The sequence below is a fragment of the Bubalus bubalis genome, chromosome 13 (assembly GCF_019923935.1).
Source record: "Bubalus bubalis isolate 160015118507 breed Murrah chromosome 13, NDDB_SH_1, whole genome shotgun sequence".
Classification (NCBI taxonomy): domain Eukaryota; kingdom Metazoa; phylum Chordata; class Mammalia; order Artiodactyla; family Bovidae; genus Bubalus; species Bubalus bubalis.
In genome coordinates this window covers 12,485,036-12,507,450 of record NC_059169.1, presented here as the reverse complement: position 1 = coordinate 12,507,450, position 22,415 = coordinate 12,485,036, and the positions used below count along the sequence as shown (strand labels likewise).

The following is a 22,415-nucleotide window of genomic DNA, read 5'->3' as shown; positions in this document are numbered from 1 at the left end:
AATTTGATATTAATATCTATCCTGTTGTTCTCACATTGTACCAATAGGAGCTAATGGCCTTTATTGTAGAAGACCATCCTGCCGGAGAATGGAAACTGGAGATAAGAAATAAGATACTATGTAACAATTTTTGTTCTTTTTTACAGCTATATCACCACAATTAAAATTCTAAAACTGACTTACTAACAGATGGTTCGAGAGAACTTAGAAAAGAATAATTAGCATTTTGTAGTATTTTACAGTATCCATAATACTTCAATGGATAATTCATGTAAACTGCTTAGCACAGTGTCTGGCACCTACTAAGCCTTCTATGGGTGCTAAGCTATTATTAGTAAAGTCATCACCATCTTCTTCCATACTGTAATACCTAATGTTCGTTTCACAAGGAAGGAACAGGAGGGGAACTTGCCTGGCAGTCTAGTGGTTGGACTCAGCTTCCAGTGCAGAGGGTGTGGGTTCAATCCCTGGCCAGGGAACTAAGATCCCACATGCCGCATGGCACAGCCGAAAAAGGAGAAATAAAAGGAGGGGGGGACCTGAGGCTGAGAGAGGTCACGTGACATGTCTTAGGGAGCACAGCTGGGACTTTTTCTAGGTACCCTAAATATACATCCAGTCCTCTTCTCCTTGTGGACTCCATCATGATTTTAGCCAGTGACAAGGAAAGTTATGACTAACCTGGATAGCATATTCAAAAGCAGAGACATTACTTTGCCAACAAAGGTCCGTCTAGTCAAGGCTATGGTTTTTCCTGTGGTCATGTATGGATATGAGAGTTGGACTGTGAAGAAGGCTGAGCGCCAAAGAATTGATGCTTTTGAACTGTGGTGTTGGAGAAGACTCTTGAAAGTCCCTTGGACTGCAAGGAGATCCAGCCAGTCCATTCTGAAGGAGATCAGCCCTGGGATTTCTTTGGAAGGAATGATGCTAAAGCTGAAACTCCAGGACTTTGGCCACCTCATGCGAAAAGTTGACTCATTGGAAAAGACTCTGATGCTGGGAGGGATTGGGGGCAGGAGGAGAAGGGGAAGACAGAGGATGAGATGGCTGGATGGCATCACTGATTTGATAGACGTGAGTCTGAATGAACTCGGGGAGTTGGTGATGGACAGGGAGGCCTGGCGTACTGCGATTCATGGGGTTGCAAAGAGTCGGACACGACTGAGCGACTGAACTGAACTGAACTGAAAGCTGCGGTTGACCTTAAGTGTTAGCCTTTATCTAGTGGTTTAGTTGTTGTTGTCCTTTAGTTGCTAAGTCATATCCAGCTCGTTGTGACCCTGTGGACTGTAGCCCGCCAGGCTCCTCTGTCCATGGGATTTCCCAGGCAAGCATACTGGAGTGGGGTGCCATTTCCTTCTACAAGGGATCTTCCCGATGCAGGGATTGAACCCACATCTCCTGCGTTGGCAAGCGGGCTCTTCACTGAGCCACCGGGGAAGCCCCAGTGGTTGTAGAGCCGCCACTTATTTTTCTAAGGTAGTGATTTGCAAGGATGGGGAGAGGAACATGTGCAGGGTTTTAGGATAACTGTTGTGGAAATGGCATAGAAGATAGAATAGTGGGGCAAGAAATTGGAGGTAGGACCAGTTAGGAGACTTGCATAGTTCAGGTGTGAGTTGTTTTGGAAATTAAAGGAGTTTTGTAGCAGGAATGAAAATGAAGGGACCCGTTTTCTCACATCCAATAATTCTCACCCTGCCTGTTCCCTGTAATCAGTACTGTTGCAGACCTGTTGTTACAGCCTCTCATCTCCAACTTGATTACTTTAGAGACTCTTGATGACTTTTGCTGACCATCCTTTCTCCCTCACTCCCACAGTGACCTCTTATAACCATTTCTAACTTCTTTTACTTTGCTGTTGGGTTGAATCCTGCCAACATACCCGCAGCTCATCATTCTCCATTGGCTGCTCTTGGGCACCATAATTGCTGCCAATAACGAGGGTTTCCAGCTCCTTTCTTCACTGTTTTGTTTTGCGTCTGCCATCTGTCACCTGTTAACTTCTCCCAGTTCAAATGAAAAATCCTTTTTAATAGACATCACCAGTCAAACTTACGCCCAGTTGAACCAACCAGTTACAACCTGCCGTGCATAATTGATGGCACTCATTGCCTGAGCTGTGCATTGCTGAGAGAAGAAAAGCTCATTCTGCTGGTCTGATAACCTGAACTTTCTGGAGATGCAGCATGTTTCTGTTTTTTAGTTTTATTTGGTGCTGTTTATATTTAGTGATTTGGAAATAAATATTTGAAGATCTCAAAGTTTCTTTAAAAATCTTAGCTCTGTCTAGCTTTGATGCATCTTTAAATGTTCTTCAGTCAGAGGTAACTTTTTAAAAAATACTATAACTGTGTACCAAAAACATACGAATTTCCATTCATCAACGTTTTTGCCAGGAATGCTGAAATGAGGGGATGCTGAAAAGAAATATCCTATAATTTGACGTAAATATAGATAACAGTTCAAATAACTTGTGTATTTCTGAGTAATTGACTCAGTTTAGTCTTTTCAAGTACAATAGTTGGACCTGTTTTTTAATGTAGAGGTTTTAGATTTCAGCTATCACTAAAGATAAAATGCAAGTTTTATGTTTGAAGACCTTTGTTTCTTAAATGAGAGTTCTGTGTTCTTCAAATATGTGTCCATGCTTGAATTGTCCCTGCTGTTTAAATTATGTAAGAAGATGCTTACTTTGTTGACAGATTAATTGATGACTGAATATACATTAAAATGCAGGTTGAAATTTAGTTGCACATTAAAGTACATAATGTGAACCAGTAGCTGCTTTCCTCTGCCTTATTCTGGATATCTTGGATATTGTGCTTTAAAAATAATAATAATGGTTTATTCAGATATATGCATGTGTAGTTTCTAAATAACAAGGTTTAAGGCTTCCAGTTGCAAACACTTCCCCACATATGACACGTCTCTGGGGGGGGAGTATTTTTATATCTAATAGATAAAAAGCCAGGTTGAATGTAGTCATAATTATATTCTGTTTCTAACATGGATATTTGGAGTTCTCTGGCTTGCTGTGACATCTTGCTATGCCTGAGAAGAATTGTAGTCAGTCAGATGGATGCAATTTATAGATCCAATAGTGAAGAAAATGTTCAGCGTTTTCATCGTTTTTATTTCTAAAAACATTTACTTTAGTATAGTATTCCTTATGCTTTCAGTCTTCAGCCAGCTTTGAATATAAAATAAATAGCATAGGACGTGGACAGAATTTTAGAATACATTAGCAGTGTTTAGCTGAGCAGTAAACCAACTGATCAACTTAATCATGGACTTTGTGCAACTTACACCCATTACCAACATGCATGCTTACTCAGTTGGTCTTGAAGGTTATTTTTCTATTCCTATTTCAGTGAGGAAATCATTTAGATAATTATCTTATTTGTTGATTTTTTTGGTTTCAGTTTCTTTCTTTAATTGAGGTATAACTTTTATGTGGTAAAACACATAAATAAGATCAGACAGCTAGATGTATACTCCAGGTAGCCAAATCCTGCATAAAGAGGCAGGACAAACCTTTCAGACAACCCAGAAGTTTCCCTCAAGTTTCATGCCTGTTACTTCCATGCTTGAAGACCAACACAGATTAGTTTTGTTTATTTTTAGGCTTCTGAAAGTGAAAGTGTTAGTCGCTCAGTTGTGTCTGATTCATTGCGACCACATGGACTGTAGCCCACCAGGCTCCTCTCTCTGTGGGATCCTCAAGGCAAGAATACTGGAGTGGATTGCCGTTTCCTTCTCCAGGGGATCTTCCTGACCCAGGGATCAAACCGGGGTCTCATCATTCAGCATCCTCGTTATGAGACTCATTCATGTCGCTTGTAGCAGTAGCGAATACTTCATTGAGGTACAGTAGTCCCTTGTGTGGATATCCCATGATTTCATTGTTTCTTCTGTTGATGGGCATTTGGGCAGTTTTGAGATCAGGGCTCTCGTGAGTAACACTGCTGTGAACATTCTAGTACATATCTTTTGGTGCATATATGTACACTCCCTTGGTGAATACCTCGGAGCAGAATTACTGAGTCATGAATGCATAGTAGATACAGCTGACCCTCGGACAACGTGGGGAAACTGTGCAGGTCCACTTACATGCAGACATTTTTCAGTAGTAACTCCTGCAGTGCCGCGCGGTCCATGGCGTGTTGAAGCCCTAGTTGTGACCATGGATACAGAGGGCCAGCTGTAAGCTGTGTGCAGATTATCCCCAAGTTGTTGAAGGGTCAACTGTAGTGACAAATGATTCTCCAAAACAGTTGTGCCAATTTACTCTTCTCCCAATAAGAGTTGTTCCACTCACTAGCAGACATTTGATATTATCAGCCTTTTAAAATTTTAGCTTATCGGGTAAGAGTTTAGTGGTACCTCATTTTGATTTTAGTTTTTATTTCTTTGGCATGTAATGATAAACACTTTTCTATCTGCTTAATGACTGTTGGTATATCTTCTTTTTAAAACAACTTCATGTTTGGTCCACTTAAAAATTATTTTGTCTTTTTCTTAAATGTTGTAGAAATTCTTTATACATTTTGGAGATACATGTATTGCAGGTACCTTTTCCCCATTTTGCCTTTTCACTTGCTTAGTAGTTTCTTTTAAAGAACATAAGTTCTTAATCTTTGATTTTTATGTTTAGTTCTTTTCTGTGTCCTAGTTAATACATCTTTCTGCACTCCAAGGTTATGAAGATTCCTCTTCCATATTTAATTCTAGGAGGTGTATTGACTTTTATTCTGGGATTTATCTCTAATTTGTATGAAAGGTGTGAGACACAGAGAGTCAAGGTTTTTGTTTTTGTCCCCCCATGTATGGCTATGCAGTTGATCCAGTGCTATTTATTTAAAAGACCATTTCCCCAAAGAACTGTAGCTGGACCTTTGTCATAAATCATGAGATAAGTCATACTTGTAAAAGCAGTAGTTTACCTACGAATCATTTACTGATTTCTCTGTCGTCCAACAATTACCTGCTGTCTTCTTCAACCAGTCCATTGTCATGTCTTTGTTGATGCTGCCTCCAAAATATATTTTAACTTTTATTTCTTTCCACTGGTATTGCCATCATTCCAATTCAAGCCATCATTGATGCCTTGAACACAGCAGTCATCTCCTGTCTGCCTGCTACTTCTGTGCCCCTAAAGAACATTTTCTGTGTATTAGCCACACTGCTGTCTTGACACATAAACCTCCTCACTTCCCTGCTAACAGACCTTCAGTCACTTTCTCCTGTTCTTAGAAGAGCGGTCATGGGTCCTTCTTCAGTCATCCCTCATGCTTTTCTTCCCCTTGCTCTTTATGCTGTAACTGTGCCAGTCTCCCTTTTGTTCCCTGAATAAAGCTGGCAGCTTTCTACTGCCTTTCCTTTATATTTTCTTCTGGTTAAAATGTTTGATTCCTGGTTTTTTTTTTTCCTGTGGCTGACTCAACTCTCAATCTTCAGGTTTCGGCTTAGAATTCATCTCCCTAAAGATGCCTTCTTTGATGCCCTCATGTAATATTGGCCCACCCAAGTTACTGTATATTAATCAATATTGATTTTCTCTGAAACAGGTATCACAGTCTTTAGTGATATTGGTTGTTTGTTTATTATGTTTCCTTGAACTTGAGCACAAACTCTTAAGGATTTCATATGTCTTATATCCACAGTCCCTCACACAATGCCTAGTAGATACTCAAAGAAATAAATTAATGTAAACCCAAGAAGACCAAATTCTTAATGACATAAAATGTAAATATAAGAGTTCAGACTAATGAGCTATTTATAAAAGTAAGGGAGGATTTTAAAAGATGAAATCTGACCTAAGCTTTGAATGGATCTTAGAATTTGATTGGTAGGGACCATTCTCATTAGAGAACTATCATGAACAGGCGGACAGAATTCAGAATGGAAGATTCTCTTTATCAAGCTGTAGGAGATAAAGTTGAATTAGATAATGAAGAACTAGAGTTTAGATACCTGAAGAAGTGAAACGGAGAGGTTTAGAGATGGTATCACCAGTGCTGTCATCCTCTGAAGAGAGGGGCATCTGTGACATCACATATGTTCCAAGGTATTGGTGCATTTCCTCCAAGTTTCTCTTTCAGGAGCATATTCTTTTCCATGTCAGTAGTGTGTGTAGTAAGTTTCCTCTTTCTGGTATTGTTAATTTGTGTCATCTTTTTTTTCTTAATCAGTCTGGATAAAAGTTTACCAATTTTATTGCTCGTTTTCGGAGAACTACATTTTTAGTGTAACTGATTTTTTTCTGTACTGTTTTTCTGTTTTCTATTTCTTTTATTTTTGTTGTTGTTGTCGAGTCACTTAAGTTGTGTCAAGCTCTTTGCAACCTCATGGACTGCAGCACGCCAGGCTTCCCTGTCTTTTACGATCTCCCAGAGTTTGTTCAAATTCATGTCCATTCAGTTGGTGATGCCATCCAACCATCTCATCCTCTGTTGCCTGCTTCTCCTCCTGCCCTCAATCTTTCCCAGCATCAGGGTCTTTTCTGACGAGTTGGCTCTTCACATTAGGTGGCCAAAGTATTGGAGCTTCAGCTTCAGCATCAGTCCTTCCAGTGAACATTCAGAACTAATTTCCTTTAGGATTGACTGGTTTGATCTCCTTGCTGTCAAGGGACTCTCAAGAATCTTCTCCAGCACCACAATTAAAGAGCATCAGTTCTTCAGCACTCAGCCTTCTTTATGGCCCAACTCTCACATCTTTTATTTTTATCCTTTAGTATTTCTTCCTTCTGCTTAATTTGGATTTCTTTTGTGCTTTTTCTCTTAGCTTCTTAAGGTGGTAGCACAGATCACTGATTTGAGACATATAAACATGTAGTGCTATAATTTCCCTCTCTGCAGTGCTTTAACTGCATCCCACAGATTTTGTTATGTTTTATTTTCATTCACTTAAATTTTTTCTAATTTTTTAATGATGTCTTCTTTGGCCCATGGATTATTTAGAAGTATATGCTTCAGTTTCTCAGTATCTGGAGATTTTTCTAGGTATCTTTCGTTACTGATTTCTAGTTTAATTCCATTATGGTCTGAGAACATATTTGGTATCATTTCAGCTCTTTTACATTTGTTAGAGTTTTTATAGCCAAAAATATGGTCTTAAGTGAATATTCCAGGTGCACTTGACAAGAATATGTATTCTACTTTTATGAAGTATTCTATAAATATTAATTAGGTGAAGTTGGTTGGTATCCTTCTGCGCTGCTACACTACAGCTAGTTCTCCCAGTTGGGGTCATCTTCCTAGCAAAGCGGGCAGAGAAGAGAGAAGGGAAAAAACTAGAGCTTTCTCTCATCCTCCTTGGACCTTAAGAAGCCTTGTTTTCAATTCCTCTAACCAGAAATTTCTAATGAAGTCTTAGCTATGGGCATTGCCCACCACCCCAGCTCTGCTAGGGGGCCCGTTGTAGGTGAGCTGTGAGAGGACAAGCAGAGAAAAAAGGGAGGCTTTCCCACCCACGCACACCTTCCAGCTCACAGGCATCCCTTCGCTTGACCTTCTGGGTAGAATGAATTTCTCCCAGAGTTCTGGCTGTGTGCATACCACTGACTGCCCACTCTCGGAGCAAAGAGAAAAAACCAGGAAACTCAACCTCATGGGTCTTCTCTCCAGGAGTTGGCTGCCCGCCCCAATCTGCCTGTTTCTCTCTTTACATTTCAGAGTTGTTTGGTAGTTACTTTTTGTATTCTCTCATGAGTTTTCACTTGTGATCAGTGGGACATAAAGACTTTAGTGAACTTAAGCCCCCTTGGCTACCCTAGTCCTCCAGTAGCTTTCTTTTTTAAAGACTCTATTTCTTTAGTGTAGTTTAAGGTTCACAGTACAATTGAGATGATGCAGAGATTTCCTGTATAGCCCTTGACCCCACACATGTATAACCTCTCCCATTAACACCATCTCCCACTGGACTGGGGAAAGGGAAGGGAAGGTGAAAGGTGCTCAGTAGTGTCCGACTCCTTGCGACCCCTATGCACTCTACAGTCCATGGGATTCTCCAGGCCAGAATACTGAAGTGGGTAGCCTTTCCCTTCTCCATGGGATCTTCCCAACCCAGGGATCAAACCCAGGTCTCCCACATTGAAGGCAGATTCTTTACCAGCAGAGCCACAAGGGAAGCCCAAGAATCCTGGAGTGGGTAGCCTATCCCTTCTCCAGCACATCTTCCCAACCCAGGAATCGAACCGGGGTCTCCTGCATTGCAGGCAGATTCTTTACCAGCTAAGCTATGACCTTGGTTAAACTGATGAATCTACACTGACTTGCCGTAATCACCCGGTGATTTACCTTAGTACACTCCTGGTGTTGTACGTTGTGTGCGTGCGTGTCAGTTGCCCAGTCGTGTCCAAGTCTTTGCCACTTGATGGACCGTAGCCTGCCAGGCTCCTCTGTCCGTGGGATTCTCTAGGCAAGAATACTAGAGTGGGTTGCCATTTTCGTCTTTCCAGGGGATCTTCCCAACCCAGGGATTGAACCTGCATCTCCTGTGTCTCCTGAATTGCAGGTGGATTCGTTGCCTGCTGAGCCATCAGAGAAGCCCTGTACATTGTGTGAATTTGGGCAAATGTTTAATAGCATGTATCCATCATGATGGTATCATGAAGAGTATTTTCACTCTTAAAAATCCTCTGTATTCCATCCATTCCGCCCTTCTTCCCCACCCCATCAACCCCTGGCAACCACGGATCTTTTAACTTGTCTCCAGAATTCTGCATTTTCCAAGATGTCATGCAATTAAAACCATGCGGTATGTCACCATTGCAGATTGGTTTCTTTCACTTAATAATGTGCATTTAAATTTCCTGTTTTTTTTTTTTTCATGACTCATTAGGTTATTTCTTGTTAACACTAATGATACTTCATTGTCTGGATATACCACAGTTTATTTATCCAGTCACCTGCTGAAGGATATGTTGGTTGCGTCCAAGTTTGGGCAGTTACGAATAAAGCTGCTATATACATCTATGTGCAGGCTTTATATATTTGTAAATATTTGGTTTGGGGAGCTAAATACCAGGGATTGCTGGTTTGTATGGTAAGGGTGTATGTTGTTTTCTAAGAAATCACTCAACTGCCTTGCAGGTGGCTGTACCATTTAGCACTCCCACCAGGAGTGAATGAAAGTCCTGCTGCTCCACGTCCTCTAGCATTTGGTGTTGTCAGTGCTCTAGATTGTGGCCATTCCAAGAGGTGTGTGGTGGTGTCTCTATTTTAATTTCTCTGACAAAACATGATGTGCAGCATCTCTTTACATGCTTATTTGCCCATCTGTATACCTCCCTTGTTGAGGTGTACCTTAAAGGTCCTTGGCCCATTTTTCAATCAGGTTGTTTGTTGCTTGTTGAGTTTTAAGACTCCCTTGTATATGCTGGATAACAGCCCTTTATCAGATGCCTTTTGCCAAGTATCTTCTCTCCCAAATGGCTTTTCAACACAACGGTCAAAGTGCCTGAGTTACATTGTCATGACCAATTGCTCCCTCACCATCACACTGTTCTTCAGATACAGTGTCAGCTCTTAATTTCTGTAAAAACAGATTGTTTTCATTTGTATCATCATGGAGTAGCCCTGAGTGCCTTGTATATCTTTCTGGTGTCATTACAGCCCTTACTTAACTTTTAGATTACATTTACAAATTTCTTTCTGTTCTTCAGTATGCATACAGTCTGAAACCAGGAAACCATTACTGCAAGGAATTTTGGTTTCCTTTTATTATTCAAGCTAAATTACCAGAAATTCCCTTTTAAGATGAAATATTTAGTCACCTCAAAACAAGTCAGTTTAGAGGAAGAAGGAAGCCTTACTTAGCTTACATTTTCCACCTTTATAAGAAGTATTCATGTTTTTATGCTAGCAGGCTGTGGTTGGGGCCTTCAACTCCCAGCCATAAAACCACTCTCTTTGTCCAGAACTGCCATAACACTTCCCTGAAAGATTAAAAATACCCATCCCAAGGGTGGGGAAACAGGCACCCTTGACCTCAGCTCTACTGGCTGTAGTATAAATTCCTGGATGTCAGTCAAGATTGCATGTGTGTGAGCACAGGAGTCTGAACTAATCTAGAAATGTGGTGTTGTTTTTTCTCCTAGTTCAAAGGGTCTGCCATACACACACACATACAATACACACTGTGCACACTTTTGAGAAGGAAGCTCCATGTGTGGGTGTGGTTCATCAGTTTGTTGTTGGTTAATGAGAACACGAGTGGAGGGGAATGCTTCACACACAAATGGGGAGGGCGTAATTAAGTTATGGTACGTTTATTATCACATAGACTATAAAATGGAGTACTCCTTCACCATTAATATGATGCATACCACTTATGGGTATATAAAGTCCAAGATAATAAGTGAAAATAGAGCGACTAAATATAACGGGTATGATCGTCTTTCTGAAAAATCTACATTTATATAGGTATGTATAAAAAAATAGCGTGAAACGATACACACCAAAAATAGTTATAGTAGTCATTCTCATGGAGGTGAGGTGAAGGATGTTTTTTCATTTTCGTCTTTACTTATTTAAATATTGCCATGGACTTTAAAAAATTATCTTGTGTTACTTAATTTGAGCAGGGAGATGGGGAAGAAAACCTGTGAGAAAAGATTTCTGTGTTCTCAACAGTCACAGGAAGGAAGGGTGTTATAGGTCACAGCTCATTAGATAGGGATAAACTTTTTAGCACCAACTTTTTAACACTCATATTTAACAGAGCTGACGGGACAAAATGGGTTGCTTGAGATGTGAGTTCAGAGATCAGATCAGTGGCTCCGTTGTGTCCGACTCTTTGCGACCCCATGAGTCGCAGCACGCCAGGCCTCCCTGTCCATCACCAACTCGCAGAGTTCACTGAGACTCACATCCATCGAGTCAGTGATGCCATCCAGCCATCTCATCCTCTGTTGTCCCCTTCTCCTCCTGCCCCCAATCCCTCCCAGCATCAGAGTCTTTTCCAATGAGTCAACTCTTCACATGAGGTGGCCAAAGTACTGGAGTTTTAGCTTTAGTATCATTCCTTCCAAAGAAATCCCAGGGCTGATCTCCTTCAGGATGGACTGGTTGGATCTCCTTGCAGTCCAAGGGACTCTCAAGAGTCTCCTCCAACACCACAGTTCAAAAGCATCAATTCTTTGGCGCTCAGCCTTCTTCACAGTCCAACTCGCACATCCATATATGACCACTGGAAAAACCATAGCCTTGACTAGACGAACCTTTGTTGGCAAGGTAAACTCTCACATCCATATATGACCACTGGAAAAACCATAGGCTTGACTAGACGAACCTTTGTTGGCAAGGTAATGTCTCTGCTTTTGAATATGCTATCTAGGTTGGTCATAACTTTCCTTCCAAGGAGTAAGCGTCTTTTAATTTCATGGCTGCAGTCACCATCTGCAGTGATTTTGGAGCCCAGAAAAATAAAGTCAGCCACTGTTTCCCCATCTATTTCCCATGAAGTAGTGGGACCGGATGCCATGATCTTCGTTTTCTGAATGTTGAGCTTTAAGCCAACTTTTTCACTCTCCACTTTCACTTTCATCAAGAGGTTTTTGAGTTCCTCTTCACTTTCTGCCATAAGGGTGGTGTCATCTGCATATCTGAGGTTACTGATATTTCTCCCAGCAATCTTGATTCCAGCTTGTGTTTCTTCCAGTCCAGCGTTTCTCATGTACTCTGCATATAAGTTAAATAAACAGGGTGACAATATACAGCCTTGACGAACTCCTTTTCCTATTTGGAACCAGTCTGTTGTTCCATGTCCAGTTCTAACTGTTGCTTCCTGACCTGCATACAAATTTCTCAAGAGGCAGATCAGGTGTTCTGGTATTCCCATCTCTTTCAGAATTTTCCACAGTTTATTGTGATGCACACAGTCAAAGGCTTTGGCATAGTCAATAAAGCAGAAATAGATGATTTTCTGGAACTCTCTTGCTTTTTCCATGATCCAGCAGATCTTGGCAATTTGATCTCTGGTTCCTCTGCCTTTTCTAAAACCAGCTTGAATATCAGGAAGTTCACAGTTCACATATTGCTGAAGCCTGGCTTGGAGAATTTTGAGCATTACTTTATTAGTGTGTGAGATGAGTGCAATTGTGCAGTAGTTTGAGCACTCTTTGGCATTGCCTTTCTTTGGGATTGGAATGAAAACCGGCCTCTTCCAGTCCTGTGGCCACTGCTGAATTTTCCATATTTGCTGGCATATTGAGTGCAGCACTTTCACAGCATCATCTTTCAGGATTTGGAATAGCTCAACTGGAATTCCATCACCTACACTAGCTTTGTTCGTAGTGATGCTCTCTAAGATGTGAGTTCGGCATCACTAAAGATGTTCAGATACAACCCATTTGGTGAGGTTGTCATGGAAATGATTAAAGCATCAGGTGTTCTGACATTTTACCTTGAGACTCTCTTGGTAGGTGAGATTTTTAACAATGGGTAGAAGGTTGAACAAGGGAAAGTAAAACTCTGTCCAATTCTCATTTCTGAATTCAAACAGAATTGTGTTTCAGCCTGCTTACGGAAAAGTGAGTAAGGAAATAGCACCATGTTGAAATTCGCGTGAGGGCCTAGCCTCTTTTAACATGCTACAATAGAGCGCCCTCAAAAGGAAGTCAAAGGAACTGAGTGTGGTGGCATCTGTCTCCAGGTTATCATTGGTGAATCAACGAGGGGAAAAGGAGCTGATCCTGGGCTTGCCGCAGTATAAAACCATGACCTATACACACCCAGTGCTGTTTGGGGTCACAAGTAACAGAACAGGTCAGTGATTCCTAAACCTTGCCGAACCTCACAATCATTCTTCAGAACTTAGACACAGTTTTAAATAGGCACTTAGGCCCAATCCTAGAAATTCAGATTCAGTAACCCTGGATTTGGGCATGGGAATCTTGGTGATCAGCTGAGTTTAGACACAACCACAATGAAATACACATACACATACACCCCTATCGGGACAGTTACATAAAGACCATTGATAAACATCAGATGCGCTTGAACTGTTCAGGTTTACAAAGCCGCCTCGTGTGGAGAAGCCCATCAGTGCTCTACAGCTAAGTGATACTCAAGCCAGTGTTTCTGATGTTTCATTCAATGCATTAAGCAGAGCTGCTCAAAAGAACTAGCTCTATTTATTAATACATTATGTAACTGTGCTTATGAATACTGTTAACAACAGGGACATTCATGTTAATAAAACCAGTGTTAGTTCTCAGACCGTAAACGAAAGTAAAGCGATTTGAGCTGCAGAAGCCACTGTATGACCCTGGTTGCGCTCTCAAAGGAAATACCAAGGAAGATACGCTGAAGTCGATGAGAAACCAGCTGATACCTGAGATGTGGATACAGTGGTGCCCTGTTCATGATCACAACAACAGTGACACATAAATTAAGTATTTGGGGGATTTTGCATCTTCAATTTCATTCCTAAGTGATATGTTTATTAATAGAAAGTGGGGGGCAGGAATCAAGACAGCTCACCAAACTATGGTAAATAATGATCATGAGATGAAAATACTAATTATCTCCTGCTAACCAAGCACCTAGTCTTCCTAAATAATCCAGTCGATCTCATTGTAGAGGTCACATTTGTCTTCTGAGGCCACTTTTGCCACCCAGGTTCCAAAGTTCATTTGTTCCAAGTGAACAAGTTCCCTACACCGCAGGACTTCTGACTGCTGGAGTCAGGGAGGCGATACAGATGGACCCCGCGGGCCCTTTGCTCTTCTTCCCACCAGCATTCACACTGCCTGGTCTGTGTCCTGTCTGGAATGCTCTTCCCCAGACACCTGCTTGGCAAACTCCCTCCCTCCCTTCAGGTCTTGCTCACCGGCCACCATCCCAACAAAGCCTTCCCTGCTCATCTGGTTTAAAATTGTACCTGTGCTCCCAGCCCCCTCCCTGTTCTGCAATTTTTTTTTTCCCATTGCACTTAACACCATTTCGGTTCAGTTCAGTTCAGTCACTCAGTCATGTCCGACTCTATGTGACCCCATGAATCGTAGCACGCCAGGCCTCCCTGTCCATCACCATCTCCTGGAGTTCACGCAAACTCACGTCCATCAAGTTGGTGATGCCATCCAAGCATCTCATCCTCTGTTGTCCCCTTCTCCTCCTGCCCCCAATCCCTCCCAGCATCAGAGTCTTTTCCAGTGAGTCAACTCTTTGCATGAGGTGGCCAAAGTACTGGAGTTTCAGCTTTAGCATCATTCCTTCCAAAGAACACCCAGGACTGATATCCTTCAGAATGGACTGGTTGGATCTCCTTGCAGTCCAAGGGACTCTCAAGAGTCTTCTCCAACACCACAGTTCAAAAGCATCAATTCTTCAGTGCTCAGCTTTCTTCACAGTCCAACTCTCACATCCATACCTGACCACTGGAAAAACCATAGCCTTGACTAGATGGATCTTTGTTGGCAAAGTAATGTCTCTGCTTTTGAATATGCTATCTAGGTTGGTCATAACTTTTCTTCCAAGGAGTAAGCGTCTTTTAATTTTGTGGCTGCAGTCACCATCTGCAGTGATTTTGGAGCCCCCAAAAATAAAGTATGACACTGTTTCCACTGTTTCCCCATCTATTTCCCATGAAGTGATGGAACCAGATGCCATGATCTTCATTTTCTGAATGTTGAGCTTTAAGCCAACTTTTTCACTCTCCTCTTTCACTTTCATTAGTAAACCAATAATTTACTTATTTACTTGGGTTTATTATCGACCACTGTCTTCTCTGCTAGACTATATGGCAGAGCTCTTTGCTTTGTTCGCTGATGTATGTTAAGTGTTTCAAATAGCATCTAGCACAAAAATAGGCTTCTATCAAATAAACACTTGTTAAATGGATGGATAAATATATAATACATTGACTGAAAGTGAAAGTGTTAGTCGCTCAGTTGTATTCAACTCTTTGCGACCCCATGGACTGTATGCCCCCAGGTTTCTCTGTCCATGGATTCTCCAGGCAAGAATACTGAAGTGAGTAGCCATTCTCTTCTCCAGGGGATCTTCTGACCCAGAGATCGAACCTGGCGTCTCCTGCACTGCAGGCAGATACTTTACCAGTTGAGCCACAAGAGGAACACGTAACTGTTGTACATGAAGGTCCTAGATGTGCACAACTCTTGGGTCCTACGTTCAGAGCTCTCAGTATGATCAGAGAGCATAATCACCGCTGACACACAGTAAATGCATGCAAAGTCCTTTGATAAAAATTAGAGTTGTCCAGATCCATTTCCTATGAAATGATAATATCCAAATCTTAGATTTATCTTTGATAATGCTGTTGTTCAGTCACAAAGACATGTCCAACTGTTTGTGCCCTCATGGACTGCAGCGCGCCAGGCTTCCCTGTCCATCACCATCTCCCAGAATTTGCTCAAACTCATGGCCATTGAGTTGGTGATGCCATCCAACCATCTCATCCTCTATCATCCCCTTCTCCTCCCGCCTTCAGTCTTTCCCAGCATCAGGGTCTTTTCCAATGAGTCAGTTCTTCTCATCAGGTGGCAAAAGTATTAGAGCTTCAGCTTCAGCATCAGTTCTTCCAATGAATATTCAGGGTTGATTTCCTTTAGGATGGGCTGGTTTGATCTCCTTGCAGTCTAATGGACTCTCAAGACTCTTCTCCAGCATCACAGTTTGAAAGCATTAATCCTTCAGCGCTCAGCCTTCTTTATGGTCCAACTCTCACATCCATACATGACCACTGGAAAAACCATAGCTTTGACTGTATGGACGTTTGTCAGCAAAGTGTTATCTGTGCTTTTTAATACGCTTTCTAGGTTTGTCACAGCTTTTCTTCCAAGGAGTAAGAGTCTTTTAATTTCGTGGCTGCACTTATTTGGAGTTGTGTGTTTCAGACTGCTAAGGAGCACGCTGCCTAGAGCGTGCCCTCTTGTTGAGACCATTGTCAGTGTGATCTTGTGTCAAAGGGAAAAAACGAGACTCTGTTGGGAATACAGTTAGCTTTGTAAATTAGAGTGAGCGGAGAGAACCATGTTGCCCAGAAGATGAAGCTGTGAAAGGATTGTTGCTAGCATTAACTGCCCGCCCGTCACTGGTTCCTGAATGATAAAAACGCTGCACAAACCCTGCCTTAGTAAATCCTGACTGCGTGTAGTTTTCTAACGGATTAGCTGTGTCTAGTCACATTTGTTATCACTTGTGTGCAGTTTTGCAGTTTGCTTCCTTGATAAATTCAGAGATTCTGCTTAGAGGAGAAAGTACAGACACACATATTGATTTATACTGAAATCACAAAAAGCCTTTAGAACGATGTATAAAGTAAAAATGTATTAGCAATATTGCTTAGAACAAACACAAGTAGTAAATAAATTTGCACAGTAGCATCTGTTTTTTACACCATGAATAACCATTGTAGAGAGAATCATCTTTCAGTACAAAATGATTTACGACCTCTTGTCTTTGTTCTTTTCATATTCCTGTTGTCAGTTAGCATTTTCCAAACATCTTGACTTACAGACACCTTATCTTAGTCCATCTGGCTCCTGTAAAAAGAATACCACAGACTGCACAGCTTAAACGACAGAAATTTATTCCTCATATTTCTTGAGGCTGGGGAGTCCAAGGTCAAGGCTCTGGAAGATTCAGTGTCTGGTGAGGGCCCACTTCCCTAGGGTCATCTTTTCACTCTGTCTGTACATAGCTATAAGGGCAGTGATCTCTGGGGTCTCTCGTATTAAGGACACAAATCCCATCCATGACCCAGTCCTTTCCCAAAGGCCTGACCTCCTAAATCCCATCCCATGGGGGATTAGGTTTCAACATCCGAATTTCAGGGAACACACATTTAGTCTATAGCACGCTGATTCTAGTCAGGAAGGAAAAGAAGAGATAACATCAAACAGAGCTAATGATTGGAATGTTTAAGTCCTTGTCAGGCTGAAAAGAACAGTAATTACCTTTCAACAGGCTAATCTGTGACAGTTTGTATAAAGGGATAGAGCGTAGTTGTATTTGGTGGGTTCCATCCTAGTGAGTTCTGCCAGCTTTTTTCTTATTCAGGAATGATTAGAACATGATCAGTTTTGTACACTTTCATTGTCGTTTCAGTTGCTCAGTCATGTCTGGCTCTTTTGCGCTCCACGAACTGCAGCCCACCAGGCTCCTCTGTCCCTGGGATTTTTCAGGCAGGAATACTCGAATGGGTTGTCATGTCCTTCTCCAGGGGTTCTTCCCGACCCAGGGATTGAACCCGTGTCCCCTGCATTGGCAGGCAGGTTCTTTACCACTGAGCCACCTGGGAAACCCTGGTATACTTTTAGAACACAGTAAAGTTTATAAAATTCAAATTATGTGTTTAGTCACTAGAGGTATTACCTCATCATCTGAAATTCTGCGTAAGCATCCCTTATAATGAACAAAGTTTACATTAATCCATCTAAGGGGATTATTCTGAGATTCTGATAATAATTTTCCAAGTATATCTGGAAAGGTAAATTGATTTTAAAAGATACATAATTGATTAAAACATCATTTTGAACAACCCATTTGTGATCTACTATGAGAGCTGCTTCTAAATGCCTTCTGGCCAATGTCAAACCAACTGGAGCAAATAATTTTTCATGTAGCTGAGGAGAATATCTGTAGTATCAGTTCAGTTTGGTGGCTCAGTCGTGTCCAACTCTTCGCGATCCCATGGACTACAGCACACCAGGCCTCCCTGTCCATCACCAACTCCCAGAGCTTGCTAAAATTCATGTCCATTGAGTCAGTGATGCCATCCAACCAACTCATCCTTTGTCGTCCCCTTCTCCTCCCGCCTTCAGTCTTTCTCAGCATCAGGGTCTTTTCCAATGAGTCGGTTCTTCACATCAGGTGGCCAAAGTATTGGAGCTTCAGCTTCAGCATCAGTCCTTCCAGTGACTATTCAGGACTGATTTCCTCTAAGATGGACCAGTTGGATCTCCTTGCTGTCCAAGGGACTCTGTAGTATCATATCATGAAAAAAGAGAAAATCCACTTCACCTGTCTAGCTCTGTGCTAACGTCTCCAACCCCTGTGTGTCCGTGTCTGTTCTCTCCTAGGTATGAGAAAGTGCCGGTCATCTTGGTGGGGAACAAAGTAGACCTGGAAAGTGAGAGAGAGGTGTCCTCCAACGAAGGCCGGGCCCTCGCCGAGGAGTGGGGCTGCCCTTTCATGGAGACATCGGCCAAGAGCAAAACCATGGTGGACGAACTCTTCGCCGAAATCGTGAGGCAGATGAACTATGCCGCACAGCCCGACAAGGACGACCCGTGCTGTTCCGCGTGTAACATACAATAGCACTAACATGTGGCTGCCCGCCCCCCCACCATCGGAGGTGACACCAGCCTCTCCTGCCCGACCATGGAGCCTGCAGGGTGTGCGGTGTGAACCTCCAGTGAAACAGCAGATTGTCCTTCAGAGCCAAGCGGCGATTGTCAGCTGATATCTCTGAGTCACCTTTGGGTCCAGTTACTCCAGTCTTCACCATCATCCTCAGTCTCCTCCAGGCACCTGCAACTTCAGGCGTCGTGGCCCAGTTGATCCACAGGGTGACCTCCTTCGAAAGCTATGATGGCATTGTCACTTGAGTTGACAGAAGCAACTATGGTCAACATTAAAAGTAATCACGGGACAGAAACCGGAAGAATTGCTGTGACCACTTAACCATTAAAATATTTTGTCTTCTTTAAAATAAATAGATGAGTCAAGGAGAAATATTTTCCTACCAGAGTACTGAATTTCAGGAACTGAGATAGTGCTTCTAACCAATGTATCACAACAAGGAAGATAGTAGCAGCTGACCTGCCGACAGCATTCCAGGGAGAGATTCTTTGCTCAGCTGACACACTTCTGTTTTTCAAAGTTGATGCTTAATTGTAGATGTTATCCTAATTTGTGACACAGAACTAACTCACGCACCAGTCTCTGATAGAGCCAGAGTCAGCACAGGTTGGGTGAAAATACAGCCTGGTGTTAGAATGTCATCACCTGCTTTGCCCAGAAAGTGGAGACTCTCACAAGGGTTTGAGTCAAATTAAAACCCCAGACCCACCCCTCTGTTCACCAAGCAGGGATGGTCTTTGTTACTTTACTGAACAAGAAGGAATCAACTGTGATGGAAAGAGATTGCCTAGCCTTACTAACGAAAAGCGTTCCAGTAGATGAACTAGTACCATCGTGCAAGGAAAATGAAGCCATGTTGCATCCACATGTTCCCGTTTGCAGAAACCTCACAGGACAGTACCGATATCTTGCATTTTTATGTTTGTTAAAGCAGCAAATTCCTTCTTGCCTTTAAGGGCTATGGTTGTGGTGTGATTCTTGGCTAACCTGCTTTCGAAATCAAGTTTTCTATAGCAGAGCTTTATTGCAGGCATTTAAAAAAAAAAAAAATTGAATAACCATGTGAAATAATTGGGGCTTAAAAGTAGAACAGAAATTATAGAGTGGAAGGTAAGAGACAAAAAAAAAAAACCCTTTAATTTTCCTGGAAAATTCTATAAAGATTTTCTTACAACAATTTTGCCCTGATTACTGAAGTGGCAAATAAAGCTAGAGTGAATATTTTGTCTTGAAAAGGTGCTCAAGTCCTGACATTTTTGGTTTTTATAGCCGCCAAGTATTTATCATTTGCATGACTAATGGCACAGGAAAAATGTATTCATAAGTTTTACAATCAAGCGCAGAAGGGTTTTCAGCCACCTTCAGAGTTATAAAATGCTGAAGAGAGTGTTTTGAGCTGATCCTCTGGACATGAATTTGGCCTTCAGAACTGCAGTATCACTGAGCCTGTGATCTGCATACCGCCCCAAATTTCTTGTCGGTTTCATACTCTTGTGCAAGTAACCTCGGGTCTTACGTGTGTTACTGAGTGAAGAATGTGTGTTTGCGTGTGCATGTGCGTTTAATGTTCTGAAGAATTTGGCACAAGTCAGAGATAATTGCCTATACTGAGAATCTGTCCTGCAGAATACCATGGATCAAAAACATTTTTTTTTCTTTTTTTTTTTTTTTATACATTCTTGAAATCATTGCTAGCCCGCCCCCCAAGTGTTTAGTAAACTGATGTTAATGTTGGAGGAGAGAAAAAAGGTGGATAGTACTTTTCATAAATGAGAAGACAGATGTGTGGGTCAAACCAGGCATGGTTGTCAAGTCTTTGAATTGTGAATATTTGCATTCTTCAATATAATTTTTTGAATAATTCCCAATTATGAAGCACCTTTTATCAGCCAGAAAGTTCTAACCAGTTTTACTGCATCAAATTTGGTCATATAAAAGGTGATTTGACAAAGTCATGTAGACAAGTCAGTGATTCAAGAAGTATGATTTTTATCAACTGAAAGAGAAATATTTGTTAGTGCACTGTTTGAGTTTTGAAGCCTCTGACTTCTCAGAATGATTCTGGTTTTTAGAATTCCATATTTAGTAGAAATTTATGGCAAGTAAGATTACATATAAAAACATAAAGATTTTACAGTTTTACATTGTGGATTGCTATGCAGACAAGAAAAATAAGTTAAATAATGTGAAAGGTATGGCAGGATATAAGGTGGAAACGATTATCTAAAAATTTGGGTTTTAGTTAGATGTGTTTATGTCAGATAATAAGGTGGTTGTTTTTATTTTTACTGTAAAGATGTTAATAACTGATATGGCTGCCTGATCAGTGTTTCCACCCAGCCCTGCGTATTTAGTGACAAAGCATCAAATATACCCAGAAACTTGGAAACCCTCGTGTGCTCTTACTGTTGGTGTTTCATCTGGTATGAAAATAACTCAGCTTGAATGAATGTGTTTGTTGAGATGTTAATTCAGAGCTTAAGAACAGGAAGATGAAATTTGTTGGCACATGATTAATAGTTGGTGACCTTGTGTCGCTATTTATTTTATGCCCTGATCAGAATAGCAACTAGATAAGTGAAAGTTTTTCTAACATGCCTTAAAAATGTTATGGTTTGATCCAAAGACCCACTTTTTCTTTAGCTACTACGATAAGGTTTTCTTCTTTTTTTTATTTTTCCTTTGTTTTGTCTTGTTTTACTTTTATACAAAAGCAGCATTTTTTTTTTTTAAGATTTTTTGTTCTATGTCGCAACTTTTTTGTTGTTTTTTTGGTTCTCTTAAGCTGTGATAGTGATGGTAACTGATGCCTTTCTTTTTGTTCAACTCATACAAAACAAGCCAGCATCTGATCAAAAGTATTACATAAAATCTTCCTTAAACTGTGGAAAGGTGCTTTGATGATTTTTCTTCTTTGGTTTGTAGAATTAGGACTGAACTTTTGACTCTCATCACTACAGTTGCCATCACTTTTCTGTGGTCAAACTACTGATATTTGCTTTTCTATATAAAGAAATGTTGCCTGAGGATGTCTGCTGCTTGTTTTCAGGAGTCGTCCAGTAGGAATATTGTCTATGTGTATGAATATGAAAGTGCTTATTTCGCTTGTTGCCATTGGGTTTTTGTTTGTTTGTTTTGTGGTTTTTTTGTTCTTCTCGGTAGTCCTATGTTAGCACTTGGGTAAGCTTTAATGGTCTCCTTAGCCAATCAAATGTTAAAGACTATGGGGGTCTTTTTTTTTTAATTAACGTGTCATTGTGCATCTCTTAAATCTTGATCAGGGTTTCAAGAATGACTGCAGTGGGTTTTGGAAACAGACTTATCCTTATTGATTTGGGGTTTCCCAGAGATAAATATAGTTCACAGTTAATTGTTGAGCTCTAATACAACTGACCATTTAAAATTGAACAACAGTTTATTGTTTTGTAACAATGTCAGTTGTTAAACCTTGACCTTTCAGTTAAAACATGAATTGTAGTTATAACTCAATGCAAATTCAACAGTTGTATTTGGAGTTAAATTATTTTAACAAATAAATTTATTTAATGAAATTGCCTCTGGATTTTTTGTTATTGTTTTGTATGTATTCATGGGTGAAATGTATTTTTTCAAAAACTAAAAAATTGCTGTAGAATTCTGTTTACAGAAATGGTCAGGCTGAGAATTCATCATATTAAAAAGGGAGGTTAGTAGATCATTTTCATAGCTTTTAAAAATAAAAACATGAGAAAGATTTTTAAATTAGTAATTTTAGATATGAACGGTATTTTATATTTTTGATGATAGCTGGCTAATTTGACATCTCAACAGTATTCACGTTCACAGAATTGTTCTAGATAATTAACATTAATTAGCAGTTGCTTTGTGGCCCTGCTGGTATCACAGAAACATATCGGTGTCCTTCCAGTGAAGGCTTGGGGGTGTCTCTTTGTTTTGGTCTTGTGGATTTTTAAGGTACCAGAGGCTGGAGTTTGCTGTTTAGTAAGGGCTATAGGGCCTGCTTGTTCTATATAGGGCCCTGTGAATGTTGACAGATGCTGTTAATTATATACAGCCTTCAGCTGCTCTGATAAGGAG

General features: G+C 40.9%; 1 protein-coding gene across 1 annotated transcript in view; it reads left to right on the top strand.

Moving 5' to 3' along the window:
- RAP2A (RAP2A, member of RAS oncogene family) overlaps positions 1–21,889 on the top strand; it is a 43,202-nt gene extending 21,313 nt beyond the window's left edge. The window contains exon 2 of the mRNA XM_006054022.4: positions 18,056–21,889. Coding sequence (XP_006054084.1) covers positions 18,056–18,293 — 238 coding nt within the window. The 3' untranslated portion in view covers positions 18,294–21,889. The remainder of the gene's footprint in view (positions 1–18,055) is intronic.
- The last annotated feature ends 526 nt before the right edge of the window (positions 21,890–22,415 follow it).